Source organism: Typopeltis vanoorti, chromosome 2 (assembly GCF_054136105.1).
Source record: "Typopeltis vanoorti isolate ZY-2024b chromosome 2, IOZ_Tvanoo_1.0, whole genome shotgun sequence".
In the NCBI taxonomy this organism is placed as follows: domain Eukaryota; kingdom Metazoa; phylum Arthropoda; class Arachnida; order Uropygi; family Thelyphonidae; genus Typopeltis; species Typopeltis vanoorti.
In genome coordinates this window covers 71,536,185-71,553,460 of record NC_143550.1, presented here as the reverse complement: position 1 = coordinate 71,553,460, position 17,276 = coordinate 71,536,185, and the positions used below count along the sequence as shown (strand labels likewise).

The 17,276-nt window shown below is 36.9% G+C and overlaps 1 protein-coding gene across 1 annotated transcript in view; it reads left to right on the top strand.

The window, feature by feature from the left end:
* Nucleotides 1-17,276, top strand: part of kug (FAT atypical cadherin kugelei) — a 599,114-nt gene that overhangs the window by 175,777 nt on the left and 406,061 nt on the right. Inside the window, exon 9 of the mRNA XM_090401756.1 lies at nt 16,287-16,609. Coding sequence (XP_090257882.1) covers nt 16,287-16,609 — 323 coding nt within the window. The remainder of the gene's footprint in view (nt 1-16,286; nt 16,610-17,276) is intronic.

Sequence of the window (17,276 nt, the reverse complement as noted above, 5' to 3'; positions counted from 1 at the left end):
ACTCTGGTGATGTTGAGTTGGGGTTTGTTTTCAGATTTGTTCCAGTAGCTGACTTTTCGCTGTTTGCCCTGGTTCCCCGGTGAAAACAACAGGGGCCTTGTTTAACCAGGCGACGCCCCAGCCGGCATGAAATTTTATCATGTTGTGCCATCATTTTTTATTTTGGTTTAACCAATAAGAATACAATTTGATCAGCTAAATCCCAAATTGCCAGCCCATCCTCGTTCGTTCAGTATCCAAGTAGATACCCAACAGGGTGTGCCACGAGAAGGTGAGGATTGGACATTAGATCAGAAGCCCTGGTTGGTTCTCCACATTCCTTTAAAGCTATGTGGAGGTGTCCTCTCAGTTATACAGCTTTGACCCTTAAGCACACCTTTTATTATTATTATTATCATTATTATTATTATTCAATATATTCCTGCAGTATGCAGAGGAAAATGTTACATATTCGAAAAGAAATACATGTTCTGTTAATTTTCATATTATGTACCATTTATGAAGCCACTCTTCTTTTACTATTTAAATTATACTAGATGAGCTATATCATTTTTGTATTAATCTTTTACCAAATTATGAGTAAACAAAGTTTATGCATTTTCTTCATAACTAGGCCACTTGTATATGTAGCCTGATGACTTCGCATCAAATTGTCCTATTATCCCATAAAACACACCACGCTTCTTTCTGATAGGTCTATTAATGTACCCTATTGGAAGTGGCTGTACATTATTATTATTATTCTAAGATCCCATGGAAGCAAAGACTCATCTAGAAGGTCCTTTTGTCATACACACAGCTCATCATACTGTGCCTTAAACTCATTCAAATTCTCTGCAGACACCTTCCTCTCAGGCAAGGCATTCCACTTATTCACATCTCTGCATGCAAAAAACCTGCTTCTCACACCCTCCTTATACAGCTTCCAGGGATGACCTCTGGTTCTTTCCTGATCTTCCACTGTTTTCTGTAAAACCTCTTCGACATTGATCCTATAACACCCCCCCCCCCTTACTAACTTTTAGGTCTCTATCATATCACCCCCTCTTTCCCCTATCCACTAGACACTGTAAATTGCATCTTCTCAACCTTTCCTCATATTCGATTTTCCAGAGATCAGAAACTACCTTAATCAGTCAACTATGGAAGCTTTGCAACATCTCTTCATCCTTTTGAAAGCCAGGTAACCAAATCTGTGCACTGTAGTGCATATGAGGCCTAATCAGAGCCTTATACAATGCAACAAGAATCTCCTTACTTCTACAAGTCATTGTCTTCTGCATCATTCCCAGAATTCTTTGTGTTGTCCTCACAATTTTGGCAATGTGTCCCCTAAATTTCAGATCCTCATCTACTATCACTCCAAGAGCTCTTATTTCCTCTGCATCCAACAATATATCTCCACCATGCATAAGTTCTACATCCCATCTTTGTTTCTGAAATTTTAAAACCTTACATTCTCCAACATTGAACTTGCATCCCTATTCCTGTGACCATTCACTCAATCTATTCAAGTCTTCTTGTAAGGTCACAACATCTTCTCTACCCTTCATAGCTTGTCCCAACTTTGCATCATCTGAAGACAACTGAATATCCCCATCCAAATCGTCATCAATTTGTGAACTGCTCATTAAGAAATTGCACTATATCTTCCACAGCAGTTGTTCGTATATCATTTCCTCCAATCAACATCATCCTTTCATAATCGTTCTTTTTTTGCTGGCTACATATCGAATGAACTCCCTAGGATTCTTTTTCACTTCATTAGCTGCTCATGCTTCACATTTGCTATCCTTACCAAACAATCATCTTGTAATTCTCATGGAATTGATTATTACCACTTCTCTTATGCTGCCTCCATAATGCCTTTTTTTTCCTCTATTGCATGTTTAATCTCTTCATTCATCCATTTCACACACCTACCTCATTTAACTTTCCGACTCTTGGAATACATTTAGACATTGCTTCTACTAGATAGTTCTTGAATATCCCCCCAAGCTACATTGATCACATTTCCAGCTAACTTTTCATAATCACCAACCTTGTAGTTCCACATATACCTTTTCTCACAGAAGAAAAGGGTATATGTGGAACATACCCTTTTCTTCTATATGTGGAATATATCCTCACACTGCTGGCAACCATCCAGGTAATCACTTCATGGTCACTTTCACCAACTGGAGGGTGATTTGGCACCTCATTTATAATTACATCCTCTGGTGACATGTTCAAATCTAAGACCCTCAATCTTCGTGTGCCCTCTGTTACATACTGTCTGAGGTAGCTGTCCTTCAAAAACTCAAGAAACTCATTTTCTTTAATTCCAGTTGGTATCTCATCATCCCAGTTTATATTGCCATAATTAAAATCATCCATAAAGATCATCCTTTTCTAATTCGCTTGGCTAATTTAATTATATATTTTATAGTCACTATCATCCACATTATCGGGTCTATAACAACATCTGACTAAGTATTTCATTCTATTCATCTCTATCTCACACCATACTGCTTGAAAACCACTGGCACTATTTTCCTCTTGCATCTCTACTTAGTATGAACATAACTCTTTCTCTATCATCATTAATATCATCATCATTATTAATGCAACCACTTCAATTGCCTTGTTTCTTACATTTCTAGCAGCTCATTCATGGATCTATAGCTAGTTCTACTGATATCACTTATTTGATGTGACCTCTCCATGCTTAACTCGAGCCATTTCTTTATTCTCCTTATTCATCTTAGAACCTTCTTCAAATCCAACTATTTTCACTTCATCCCAGGTCAATCCTTTCTCTTTTTGTCTACACATGCATTCACATACTCTTGGGACATCAACCTTTCTCATCCTGTGTTCCCTTGTCTACCCTGATCCTCCCTGTTTCCTTGTCTGTCTTGCACATCTGTTCTCTCATTCTCTATACTCATGCCACCCACTTCTTCATTCATAACCACCTCTTCAATCTCTACTGTCTTACTCCCCTGTTCTTCCACATTGCTTTCCACTTGATCAGATTCATTCTCTGCACTCACTTCTCTACCTTCCAGCAGCAGTCTCTCCAAATGACTCACACCAAAATCATTTAAATTCAGTCCATCACTCTTATACAATTCGCTTTGTCCATGAAACTCATTCCACACATTAGCAAACTATGCTCCTCTCTCCTCACACATTTCTGCTAACATATTTCATAATCTTTGCTCTCTGCCTCATCTCACCACTGTCATACCTGAGCAACATGCTTACCACCTTTCCTATCACACTATTATCTTTCATCCATCTAACAACCTTCTGATATCCAATCTGATGTGTTCTTTGTTTGCAGTCAAGTCACTTGTCCCTATTCCAACTACCAACTCTTTTGCTCACTTACTTCTCATATCCAATGCCTGAATCACTCTGCTCATTCTACCTCCAGTAAAACAAACTTTGTGCATCCTTTCATCCAGCACGCCTTTAATAATTGAATCACCATAAAATGCCACTCAAAGGTCTTTTGTTACCTCTTTTATGCCAATATTATTCATTTTCATCATTTTTACTCTTCTATGCATATCTTGAATTCTCTTAACTTCATTCTGCATCCATTTTATCTCTTGCCTTATCTTAACCAACTCAATTTTCAAATCTTGCATCACATTTTCGCTCTCATTTACTCTCTCAATTTTGTTGCCAGCTATACATGCTTGCTTGCAGTCAACATGCTCACCACCTTATCTTTAGCTGCACTTTGTCTTTTAACATCTGCTACATTCACATCACTTTCATCCTTCTTACCATTGATTCTTAAGTTTCTCAGATGACTCGTTCTCTTTTTTAAAACCTTTTTACTATTTTTTCACTGCTCTTTTATGCTGTCCTTTTCTATCAGATGAGCACTCATGATCCTCATGGCATTTTCGCTACTAACACTTTCAGTTATCAACATGTTAGCACTCATCAAGTCCTCATTCAGTTCACACTTTGCAAACACCTTCCTCCATGCATTTGCCTTAAATATTAGCAGTTTATCTATATTATAAAACGAGTCCATGTAGCACACCTCACATTTCGTGAAATGACTGAAATTGAAATTAAATTCCTGCATGGACAAAGCTGCTGTCATCTTTCCTTTGCCAGTTACTATGCTAAGCTCTAATTTCAACGAATCCATAGACAAACTTAAACAAAAAATCCCACCCTCTAATAACACTGCAAGTGCACACCTTTTACAGTAACTCTCATTCATGCCTATTTACCATTAATTATTTCAAAAAACTTATCTAAAACAGGAGCCTTCTTTACACACCACTACTTCTCTTGCAACACTAGTGATATCCAAACTGATTGCTACTATATGACCTTTGCATATAGTAGAAGTAATTCATTAAAGGCCAAAACCATTCTAGGCAGAGACCTTCCTAAAATGCATAGCAATATATTATTATTATTATTTTATTAACCTCCATGGAGTTAACAGATTCATTGTGGGAGGCCCACTCAACCAGCAACATGTCTATCATAATGAGCTTTGAGGTTATTTACACTACATGCATTCACAATGCGCTCTGGCAGTGCATTCCACTCACTAACAACTCTCCACATAAAAAATCTACTCCTCACCTTTCTTCACCACATCTTTAGACAACTTTCAGGGATGGTCCTCATTCTTCCCATCTTAACATCCACTCTTTTCTGTATTAATCTGATAGAATCCCTTAACTAACTTGAAGGTCCCAGTCATATCTCCTCTTTTTCCTCTTGTCCATCAACCTCAGCAATCCCCATTCTCTCAAATGCTCTTAATAATCAACATATACATGTCCATTATGGTATACTAGGCCCATTTGATGTGAAATCATCTGTCTCTGTATGCAGGTAGCCTTGTTATGATCAAACCTTTCTGAGTACAAGGTTGACTTGGCTAAAGTATTAAAACAAGATTATCATTTCTTGTTCAGTATAATTTACTTTATGCCAGCCTGGTTGGCCGAGTAATTAGCATATCCATGTACCCAGCCAAGAGTCTGCAGGTTCGAATCCCACCTAGGTGAAAGACATATGATTGTCTTTCACCTTCATACATTCATTCATACAAATATGTATACACTCTCCTAAGATGGACTGAGTCACCATCGAAGAAGTAGATCCAATTCTCCAGCAATGGAGAAGCCTTCACCCTGTAGTGGGTAAAAAGACAGCTTGATCATCATAATTTACTGTGTGTGTGTGGGGGGGGGGAACACAGTCTATATGCTCTATTCTTGTTTTACATTAAAATGTATACATTTTAACAAAGTGGAATACATACTTTATTCTCTAGTAAATAATATAAAATGTGAGTATTTTAAAATAAAGTTAAAGTATAATCTGTAATATTTGTAACTGAATAAGTTGCTTAACCCCCCCCCCTCCCTGCATCCTCAAAACAATAGTAGAATATCCAAACATAGCTGCGCTTTTTTTTTTTTTTTTTCAAATAGTCCTTTTTTTCCTTCACCTAAGATAATGCTGTCATATAATTTATCATTTTTCAATAATAGAACTGAAGTTATGAGTATCATAAATTAAGAAAATTACGAATTTTCTGTTTAGAATGGCCACTAATCAATCAAAAAAATGAAAACAAAACAAGTAATTTCTGATGCATGCCAAGACATTACTTGGCTCTTTAGTGTCTTTACTTTTCTTTCTCAAAAGTGGTGAGTAATCTGAGTTAGTTTTCATCGTGTTGCTAGGGCAGAAAGGATTATTACTTAGTGTATTTCTATGATAACTTATTTTGGAAATGGCAACCAGCAGTAGCAGCAGCCATAACATTGAGAACTTTTTTTTTTCATGCCATAAACAATTTTTGGTATGATAGAGGTTTGGTATGATAAATAGCAGAACAATCCTCAGAGTTAGTATGGACTGCCAAAAGAACTAATTTAGAGATATTAGAGATGATTGGAGAAGAAAGGACTCTGTTGAAAACCACCTACCTTGGTCACATATTAAGGCATGAATACCTATAAAAAACACTTTTAGAAGGAATGATACATGGGAAAAAGAAGAAGAGGAAGACAAAGAACAGATTTGATGGAGTAGTATCAAGGATTGGACCTTTTTTTGTGTGTTATGAAGCATGTAAGAGAGAATCACAAAACTGTACATTGTAGAAGCTCATGGTAATCAACCTCCTGGAAGGAGATGACACCTGACAAGACAGACATGATAAATATGTTGTCAGTTAAACGAACCATTCATGATGAGTCTGAGGCTTCGTGGAGGGTGCAACAATAATAATGATAAAAATAATGACACTTCAATTTAACCAACCCTTGCATATCACAAGACTTCTGATACAGCACCATGAAATTCTACCTCAATTATCTGACTCTTCATTTATCAGAATGGCAAATTTCCTTTCCTGTGTGATCAGATTAACAGTATATTATTGTCAGTACCGTCGACAGGGCATAGCATAGCGGCAGCCTGCCTCACGGCACAGCTTAATAAGTGCGCTCGTTCAGCCATATTGCGGTAGGTGCCGCCGCTACGCTAACAATTCATGTTAGCATAGCAAGTGCGGAAAGAAGTTTTTTTAAGCTTAAACTGATTAAAAATTATTTGCAAACAGCAATGATCCGAGAAAGATTGGTTGGTCTAGTATCGATAGAGGTGGACATAGCTTATAAATTAAATTTAGAAGATCTTATAAACAGTTTTATTGTGAGATATCCCTGTAGAGCAAACATTTAATTAATATTATTATGTAATCGTTTTGCATTAATGTTTCTCTTGTAATAAAAACAAAATAGCAATTGGAGATTTTCTTATATTTTTGTCTTATAATCCATTAGGGGTGATATTTAATTGTTTGTCTCAGTGCACAATCTAATCTGGCGACTTCCCTGATTATTGCATATTCTTAGCCATGACTTTTGTTTATCTACTTTTACATGCAATTTGCCTTGACTTGCATATACATCAGAGTCACCATCTTAATATGCACTTCATGGATATGAAGTGCATATTAAAATTGCAATTCTATTGATATACAGTATAATGAACATGAAGTGCACAAGAAGTGATATATTTCATCTACATTGATTGTTCTTTTATAGTACTTGCACCATATGAAAATTACAGACCACTAATTTTCAGGTCAAAATATATGGCTCTTGCATAAATGTTATTCACTCCTTTCCTTTTGTTATCATGTGAATTCAAGAAATCCACATTAGAATATTGTTCCCAAAATTGAGGTGGTGCACCCCTTGCACACTTGATTATATTTAGAAGAGCAATTTGCTTAATTGATGACCACTTTCTCACTGACTGCTTCCAGTCAATTTCCCACAGACACTTTGTTGCTGCATTGTGTCCTTTCTATAAGTATTTCCATGGGGCCACCTTCACTGATCTGGCCACTACCATTCCTCCATTTTTCAGTAATCATCTACAAACACGAGCAGCTGCTGCTCACACTCACATATAGTTTAGCACCAAACCTATCAAGCCAACTTCTTATCTACCTTCTTCTTTCCCTGCACCTGTTTTTCCCAACGAGTATAACCCTCAAGTGTTCATGAAACACATATCAATAAATTCCTTTCTTCATTCTAACCACCTTGACCACATGCAGCTTTATCATGCAATAGGTCTTCAAGCCTCTCATGTATACAACTAATATTAAAAAAAGAAAAAAAAAACCTCCACACGTTTCCATAGTTGAATCAAATGTTTTCAGCATATTTTACTGCTAAGAATCAAACAAGGTTTGGTTGTTTTCAAACTCTTTCATTGTTTTTTCTCAAAAGCAGAGTAAACTGCTTTTTTTTTAATTTTTTTTATTTTTGAAACTTTTCATAGTCACCAGATGGCATTTCACTGGAAAGTTGCATAAAGAAGGCTCCTCTTTCAGATAAATTTTTTCAATAATTAATTGTAAGTGTGTATGTTTATGAGTAAGAGTTACAGTAAACATTCTCCTGTTTCTTTAGATTTGTTTACAAAATTGTTAAACTTAGAACATGGTATAGTAACTGGTGAAGGAAGGATAGCAGTGGCTTTGTCTTTACAGGATTTTAATTTTGATTTCAGTCATTTCATGAAATGTGAGGTGTGCTATATGTATTTATTCGATTATGTAGATAAATTATGGATATTTAAGGCAGATGGAAAGAGGGTGTGTGCAGAGAGTGATCTGAATGAGGACTTCATGAGCAGTAACTATTGGAAACTGAAAGTATTATTACTAAGAATGCCATGAAGAGGTGAGTGCTTCTCTGATAGCAAAGGGGGACAGTGTAAAAGAGCAGCAAAAAATTTGGTAAAAAAGTTTTGAAAAAACAAATGAGTGATCTCAATGTAGCAGAAGTTGAAAAACAGAGTGTAATTAACAGTAAGGTGACAAGCAGCATTGATGGTGGACAAGAGTGTATGGCTGCCAATAAGATTGAGAGAGTGAAAAAATGATGCAAGATTTGAAAGCTGAGTTGGTTATGATGAGGCAAGAGATGAAACAGATGCAAAGTGAAATGAGGAGAATTGGAGATATGTGTGAATGAGTGAAGAAGATGAAAATGAATGATGTCGATATGAAAGAGGTAACAAGCGACTCGTGAGTGGCATTGTTTGCAAATTCGATTATTATAGGTGTGGTAAGTGAGAAGATGCACAAAGTTTGTTTTCCTGGAGGTAAAATGAATAGAGTGACTGAAGCGTTCGATGTAAGGAGTGAGCAAGCAAAAGAGTTGGTAATGGTAATAGGGACAAATGACTTGACGGGAAACAAGGAAAATGTAAGACTGAATATCAGGAGGTTGTTAAGAAGGATAAAAGATAATGATGTGATAGGAAAGGTAGTCAGTGTATTTCCCAGGTATGACAGTAATGAAATGAGCCACAGAGTGAAGATAAGTTAGTAGAAATGTATGAGGAGAAAGGAGTAGTACACTTTGATAGTGTGTAGAATGAATTCGAAGGACAAATTAAACTATATAAGAGAAAAGGACTGCAATTGTATGGTTTTGGTGTGAGTCATTTAGACTGCTGCTGCTGGAATGTAGAGAAATGAGTAAATCAAGTAAAAAGCAATGTGAAAGAGCAGGAGAGTAAGGAATGAGAGATTGCTTTTTACTTGATTTACTCATTTCTCTACATTCCAGCAGAGAGAGAGAGAGAGAAATGTAGAGAAATGAGTAAATCAAGTAAAAAGCAATGTGAAAGAGCAGGAGAGTAAGGAATGAGAGATTGAAGTGGTGGTTATGAATGAAGAAGTGGGTAATATGAATATAGAGAATGAGAGAACAAGTATGCAAGACAAAGAGGGAAATGGGAAGACTTGAGATAGACAGGGGAACACAGCATGAGAAAGGCTGATGCTCCAAGAGGATGTGAATGCATGTGTAGACAAAAAAGGGAAGGGGATGACCTGGGATCAAGTGAAAACAGTTGGATTTGAAGAGGATTCTAAGATGAATAAGGAGAAAAAGAAAGGGCTCATGTTAAGTATGGAGAAGTTGCATCTAATAAATGGTATTTGAAACGTGTTATAGATCCAGGAATGAGCTGTTATGTTTGTATACAAATGCTAAAAGTATAAGAAATAAGGCAAATGAAATGGTTGCATGAATTGAGTCTGTTCATCCAAAAATTGCTGCAATAAGTTAGACATGGTTGGATGAGGATGACATCCTTGCAAGAATAGAGATGAAAGGGTATGATGTGTTTCATGAAGGTAGAAAGGATAAAATAGGGAGGATGATAGAGAAAGAGTTATGCCCATACAAGTTAGAGATTCAAGAGGAGAATAATGGCAATGGTTTTGAGGCAATATAGTATGAGATAGAGGTGAATAGAATGAAATACTTAGTCCGATGTTGTTATAGACCTGGTAATTTGGATGGTAGTAACTATGAAATGTATAATCAAATTAGCCAAGCAAATAAGAAGAGGGTAATCATTATGGGCAATTTTAATTATGACAGTATAGACTGGGATGATAAGATAGCAACTGGAAGTAAAGAAAATGAATTTCTCCAGTTTTTGAGGACCAACTACTTCAGGCAGTATGTAACAGAGGGCACACGAGATTTGAGGTTCTTGGATTTGATCATCTCATCATAGGATGTTATTATAAATAAGGTGTCAAATCAACCTCCAGTTGGTGAGAGTGACCATAAAGTGATTACCTGGGAGGATGCCGACAGCGTAAGGATCTCTGTGAGAAAAGGATATATGTGGAATTTAATGGTTGATAATTATGAGAACCTCAGAAGACAACTTGCAAGTATAGGATGGGATGAGCAGTGGGCGGGAAAGGAGATCAACGCTGCTTGGTTGATATTCAAGAATTGTCTAGTAGAAGCAATGTCTAAATGTATTCCAAGGGTCAGAAGGTCAAATAAGGTAGTTGTGAAATGAATGAATGAAGAGATTAAACTTGCAATACAGAGGAAAAGAGCATTAGAGGCAACATAAGAAGAGTGGTAATAATCAATTCCATGAGGATTACAAAGAAATGGCAAGGAGGGTGACTTGGTTGGTAAGGGTAGCAAAAGTGAAGTATGAGTAGCAGTTAGCTAACAAAGCCAAAAAAAAAAAAAAAAAAAAAAAAAAATCCCAGGGAGTTCTTTCGATATGTAGACCAAAAATAAGAATGATTATGGTAGGATAGCACTGACTGGAGAAAATGGTATAATAACAACTGCTGAAGAGGATATAGTTGAGATATTTATTGAGCAGTTCATAAAGGTCTTTCATTCTTGTGAATGTAACATCATGGTGAGTTTTAGAACCGTTGATGATGAGGAGAAGAGACTGACTTTAAATGAGCAAGTGGTATATGGGGATTTGAGCAAACTTGATGTTAATAGAGCTGTAGGACTTGGTAATATATCACCATATATTTTGAAGGAATGTTCCATGGAGTTGTCATCTGCCTTGACATATTTGTTTAGTATAAGTCTTGTATTGGGTGAAGTTCGAAAGGAGTGGAGGAAAGGCAAGAATTATTTTGCTTCATAAGGGAGGTTGTGATTAAAGTGTTGGAGAGGCTGGTGAAACCAGTATCCAGAATTGGGTTGACAACCATATTAATATTTTTCATGGATAGCATAGATATCCTAAAGGGAGGTCATGTTTTAGTAATCTACTTAATTATTACAGCAAGGTGACAGTAGCATTCAACATGGGAGATGGATATATGAGAGTGGTCTGAAAAGTTCTCATCCTAACAATAAAAAAAACGAATTTATAATTTCGAAATTATTTTTATTTTTCAACATAATATCGTTAGTGCATGAGAAATTGTGAAAGAATATTTGTTAGCAGCAATGGTAAGTTGTATACCATGAGTGAAGAAGAGGACACAATTCGGAGTAAAGTGGATGACAAACATTATTAAACAGGAATTGCATGTGAAAAAGAGGATATAGAAGAGATATAAGGAGACAGGTGAAGAGAGGATGCGTGAAGAATATAAGACACAGGCCAGAAGAGTGACTAGTGTGGTAAGGAAAGCGAAACTGGAATATGAGGAGATTGGCCCTAAGATCCAAAAAAAATCCTAGGGAATTTTTTAGCTATGTGGCCAGTAGGAGGAGAAATGACTGTGGAAGAATGATATTGTGGAATAAAAATGGGAATAGAGTGACTGATGCAGAGGACATAGTGGAATTGTTCAATAACCACTTTATTGGAGTATTTCATCCTGGAGGAGTCAGTTTTAATGCTAGAGGGATAGGGCAGGTTCAAGGTTTAGAGGTACAGGAGGAGAGTGTGTTTCAGATACTGAGAACTCTGGATGTCAATAAAGCTTTTGGACTGGATGGTATTTCACCATGAGTTTTGAGAGAATGTGCTAGGGAACTGACAGTGCCTTTAACCTGGCTTTTCAATGAAAGCCTGGCTTCGGCAAAGGTGCCCAGGGAATGGAAAGAAGGTAAGATAGTGCCATTGCATAAGGGGGGTAACAGACTGGAAGTGTCTAATTATAGACCAGTCTGTGTCTCATCAGTAGTTGTTAAGATCTTGGAGAAAGTAGTGAGGGACCGTATACAGCACTGGGCAGATGAGGGTAATGTTATCTGTGAGAATCAACATGGATTTGTGAACGGGTGCTCTTGTTTTAGCAATATGCTAGCCTTTTATAATAAAGTTACAAGAACATTAGATGAGGGAAAGGCATATACTGCAATTTTCTTAGACTTAGCAAAGGCATTTGACAGGGTGCCACATGATAAGCTGATATTTAAGTTGCAACACATGGGTCTGGATGTCAGATTGGTCAACTGGATTCAGGATTGGCTGTCCAGTAGGTATCAGAGAGTTGTGTATGGTGGAGCAGTTTCAAGGAGGCAGAGGGTTACAAGTGGGGTCCCACAGGGCTCAGTACTGGGACCTATATTGTTTAACCTTTATATCAATGACATTGCCAGTGGATTGCAAGGGGATATTCAGTTGTTTGTGGATGATGCGAAGTTGGGAAGGATTATTAGTAATAGTGCAGATGTGGTAACCCTGCAAGAGGATTTGAATAAGCTAGATAGATGGGTAAATGAATGGGGGTATCGGTTTAATGGAGCAAAATGTAAGGTCTTGAGGTTTAGGAAACATCGATGGGATGCTGCATACTCTATGGGAGGAGTTATACTGGAGGAAGTTGGGGAGACAAGAGATCTGGGGTTGGTGATTGATAGAAATCTGAAGTTTAGGGGACATATTGCAAAGGTGGTGAAGTTAACACAGAGGATTGCTGCAATTATGAGAAGGACACTGACCTGCAGAGATAAGAGGGTTATCATTCCGTTGTATAAGTCTCTGATCAGACCACACTTGGATTATTGTTCTCAGATTTGGTCCCCAGGATTTGAAGGGGATAAATTAACTGTCGAAAAGATACAAAGACGGATGACAAAGATGGTCTCAGGACTGTACAAGGTTAGTTATGAGAATTGGCTGAGGGAATGTGGTCTGCAGAGTTTGGCGGATAGAAGAAGGAGAGGTGATATGATTGAGACTTTTAAACTGTTGAGAGGTGGTTACAGGGTTGACACCGGGGGGTTCTTTCACTTGGTTGAACAGCAGGAAGGAGTGATGACAAGAGGCTATCCCTGGAAGTTACGAAAGGAAACTGTGAGCAAGAGGGTGAGGAGTGGTTTCTTTGCATGGAGGGTGGTTGAGCCGTGGAATGCATTTACCTGATAGAGTGGTGAGGATGAGAATGGTCAATGAGTTTAAGGAGTGGTATGATAGACTTTGTGTTTCTTAGGGGTAACCTTCCCTCGATGAGTCTTGACAGACTTTATGTTCTTATGAAAGACCTCCCATGATGAGTCTTTTGACTCCATGGAGGCCTGAATAGTAATAATAATAATAATAATAATCTCCCTTAAGACTAATACGTTTATCACAGTGATGGTCCAGTGCCATTATCCTGTCCCTGTAGTTCTCAGTAAGATCTGCAAAATATCCGTCTACAGCTGCAATCACCTCTTGATTCGAAGAAAAATGCTGACCAGTGAGGAAGAGTTTTTTAAGAGATAGAAGTCAGAGGGAGCCAAATCTGCGGAATAGAGTGTATATTCCAGCAATTCATAGTGCAGATCCCTTAATATTCCCATTGCCAAAACATATTTGTGTGGCAGGTGCATTTTCCTGATGAAACATGATTTTTTCTTCAAACCAGGTCCTTTCTCGCAAATTTTTTTGTCTAGTCTGGTTAAAAGATCGGAATAATATTCCCCAGAATATTATTCCGATTAAACAAAATGCCTTTGGCATCTCAAAACACTGATGCCATGACCTTTCCTGCTGATGGAACCGACTTTGTCTTCTTTTGGCGCTGAACAACAGGCTTCTGTCCACTGTTTTGACTGCTGTTTGGATTCTGGTGTGTAATGGTGAAACCAAGTCTCATCCGTAGTAATAAATTGACGCACATAATAGGTTTTATTCTTGTTAAAATACTCGAGCACTGTTCAGGGATTTTTGTGTGAGTGCGTTTTTGATCTACTGCTTTTTCATTTGCAAATCTTCATGCAAAATATATTCTACATGTTCTTCTGAAATGCCTATAGTCTCAGCAATTTCACTCACTTCGACTGCCGGTCATCCAATATTATATCGTGCACTTGATCAGTGATTTCTGGTGTTGTTACTTTTTATACATCCTTCATGTGGATCATCTTCAAGGCTGGTACAGCCATGTTTAAACTTGGCATCCAATTTCTTAATTGTCAAAAACAAAGGAGAAGAGTGTACATAAACTTTTATGAACCTTGAATGTATTTCTTTTGGCATTAAATCTTCTTTTACAAAGAATTTTATAACTGCACAATATCCAGATACTCAATTTTATCCATTTCAAGGGATACAGACAACACTTTTGCTTCAGACAACTGTATAAAACAAACTGCTTGATAGAATTACTTGCAATTGGATGCTTAGACAGATGTACCAACTTAGAAAAAAAAAATCTTGCAGACAGTGTTGCCATCTATGGCCGAGGCAGAGAACTTTTCACACCACCCTCATACAGTAGTATACTTAGACTTTGCAAAGGCTTTTGATAGATTACTACATGACAAGTTGATGATCAAACTAGAGCAGATGGGGTTGGATATTAGACTAGTGCATTGGATTGGAGTTGGCTGTCTCACAGGTATCAGCAAATTGTGTTTGGGGTAGCAATATCCCTGAAGAAGAAAGCCACTAATGGTGTGCCTCAGCAGTCTGTTTTTGTGGTATTGCTGCTTATCCTGTATGTTGATGATATTTGGGAAGTTTTGGATTGGAATATTCAGTTGCTTGCAATTGATGCAAAGTTGGAATGAACTATGAGCACTAGAGCAGATGTGCTGCCTTAGAAGAAACTTGAACAGTCTGAGTGAATGGACATGGGAGTGGGTATGCCAGTTCAATGTTGCAAAATGTAAGGTGTTTTAAAATTTGAAAAACAAGGATGGAATGTAGAATTTATGCTTGGTGGGGATATATTGTTGGAGGCAGAGGAAATAAGGTATCGTGGAATGATGGTGGATAAGGATCTAAAATTTAAAGGACTCATTGCCAAAATTGTGAGGACAACACAATAAAATCTGGGAATATTGCGGTGGACTCTGACTTGTAGAAGTAAGAGATTCTTGTTCCATTGTATGAAACTAGGCCACATATGGACTACTGTGTACAGATTTGGTCACCTGGTTTTCAAAAGGACAAAGAGATGTTAGAAATGGTCCAGAGATGATTGACTAAGGTAGTTTCTGGTCTCTGGAATTGAATATGAGGAAAGGTTGAGAAAATGAAATTTACACTAGTGAATAGGAGGAAGTTCATGGGAGAACAAGGGAGTGAGAAGCAGCCTTTCTGCATGTAGAATTGTGAATTATTGGAATGCCTTGCCTGAGAGTGTGGTGTCTGAAGAGAATTTGAATGTGTTTAAGCAATATATGATGAGCTGTGTGTATGACAAAGTGACCTCCTAGATGAATCTTTGATTTCTTGGGGTCTTGGGATGATAATTATAATAATGTTTTTCTTATTAATATGATATTCATGTTTTTCATTTTTATCCTGTGAATAACCAAATGATGACCACTCTTTAATTCTCCCTCTCCAAGATATTCATGCATCCTGAGCTTACCATTAGGATATCACTCACCAGTGATATATTCAATAAAATTACTTTTCTTATTTCTTGTGTCTGATATTCATGTGCATTTGTTAATATTTATGTTGAAACATTCTGTATTCTGAAGAGAAATTTAGGAAAGACCAGCTTTTCCTTATTTTTTATGTCAGCTAACTTCTCTAGTGACTCAAAATATTCCTTCTTTTTTTTTCCCTTAGTAGAAACTTAAAGAGCATAGACTCTATTTTAAAATTTGCCTTCATCACTTTGCTTGAAATTGCTTGCTCTTCCAGAAGTTTATCTTCATATTTAATGTTGAATGCTATAGATACTTTTTTCTTTCCTTGATTGCTGTTGCCTGAATATAACATCTTATAGTTATTATTTAACAGATTTCACTGACTTTAGTCTTCTTTGTTACAGTAACACCAACTGTCTGAATGTTGTGATCCACATATTTGGTGTTGCTGTAACAAGTAGACAGGTACCAGGTAATTTTAAATTCTTGATTACCTGAATATTTTATGCAATTTTTAATTATAAAATTAGTTTGCTACTCTGCTTTATCTTTGTCTGTATTTTATGCTATTTAATTAAATAGCTGATATGCACATTCTCTGTATATGATTTTAAAGGGTCTGTTTTTTTTTTTTTTTTGTATTATATTATTTTATTTTTATAGTGCCAGTCCTCAATCATTGCCGATATTCCATGTCGACTCTACACGTGGAATCATCTCTATGTCGCGATCACTTGATCACGAAACTATGCAGCGCCATATTTTGACATTAATGGTAAAAGATCATGGTACCCCATCCAAGCGAGGATTTTGTCGGGTAATTGTAAATGTTCAAGATTACAATGACCATGCTCCTCAGTTTTTATCTACTCTCTTTGAAGGACAAGTGTATGAAACAGCTGCACTTGGAACCTTTGTGACCCAAGTACTTGCAGTTGATAAAGATAAAGGAGCAAATGCACATATAACCTTCTCTGTTGTATCAGGTATGAATTAAGTCTTTCATATCATAACTATGTGTGTGTAAATATATGTATATCTATTAAGCAATTTTGGGTGAAAGCGTCTTACTAGATTAAATATTTAAGCTGTTATGAAATGAAATCTGAAGACATTCTTTATAAATCGCATGTCGCATAATTGTAGCACCAAAAATTTCTAACAAGAGAACCATCAATGTGTCATGTGAAAACCTCGTTTCAAATTATGCTTGATTAGAATTCACATCAGGTAATACTCCTGTGCAAAATTGTAGTTGCCAGTTCCAAATTTAAGTGTCTGGGTGGGGGGATGCAATATTATGAATTTTTGTACATTGTACACTTGAATTCAAATAACACATGCTCCTTGTGGTAAAATTACAGAGACTACTATTGTGTTGAAGTAAAAAACTGAACTTTCTGACAGGTTTCATATTCAGGTCATCATTAATTTGGAATATTTCTCTCTTCCTGTGTGTGTGTGCGTGCGTGCGTGCGTGCTTGCCATTGTCTCGCTCATTTGGTCAGCTGTGATCCTAATAGCATGACCTTCAGTGGAAAAAAAAAAAAAATACATCAAAGCTATAGTCCTGTTTTTTATGGCCAAAGATCTTTTTTGACATAATAGCTGAAGAAATTTTTATGGATAAATGAAGTAATGCAATTTGCAAAG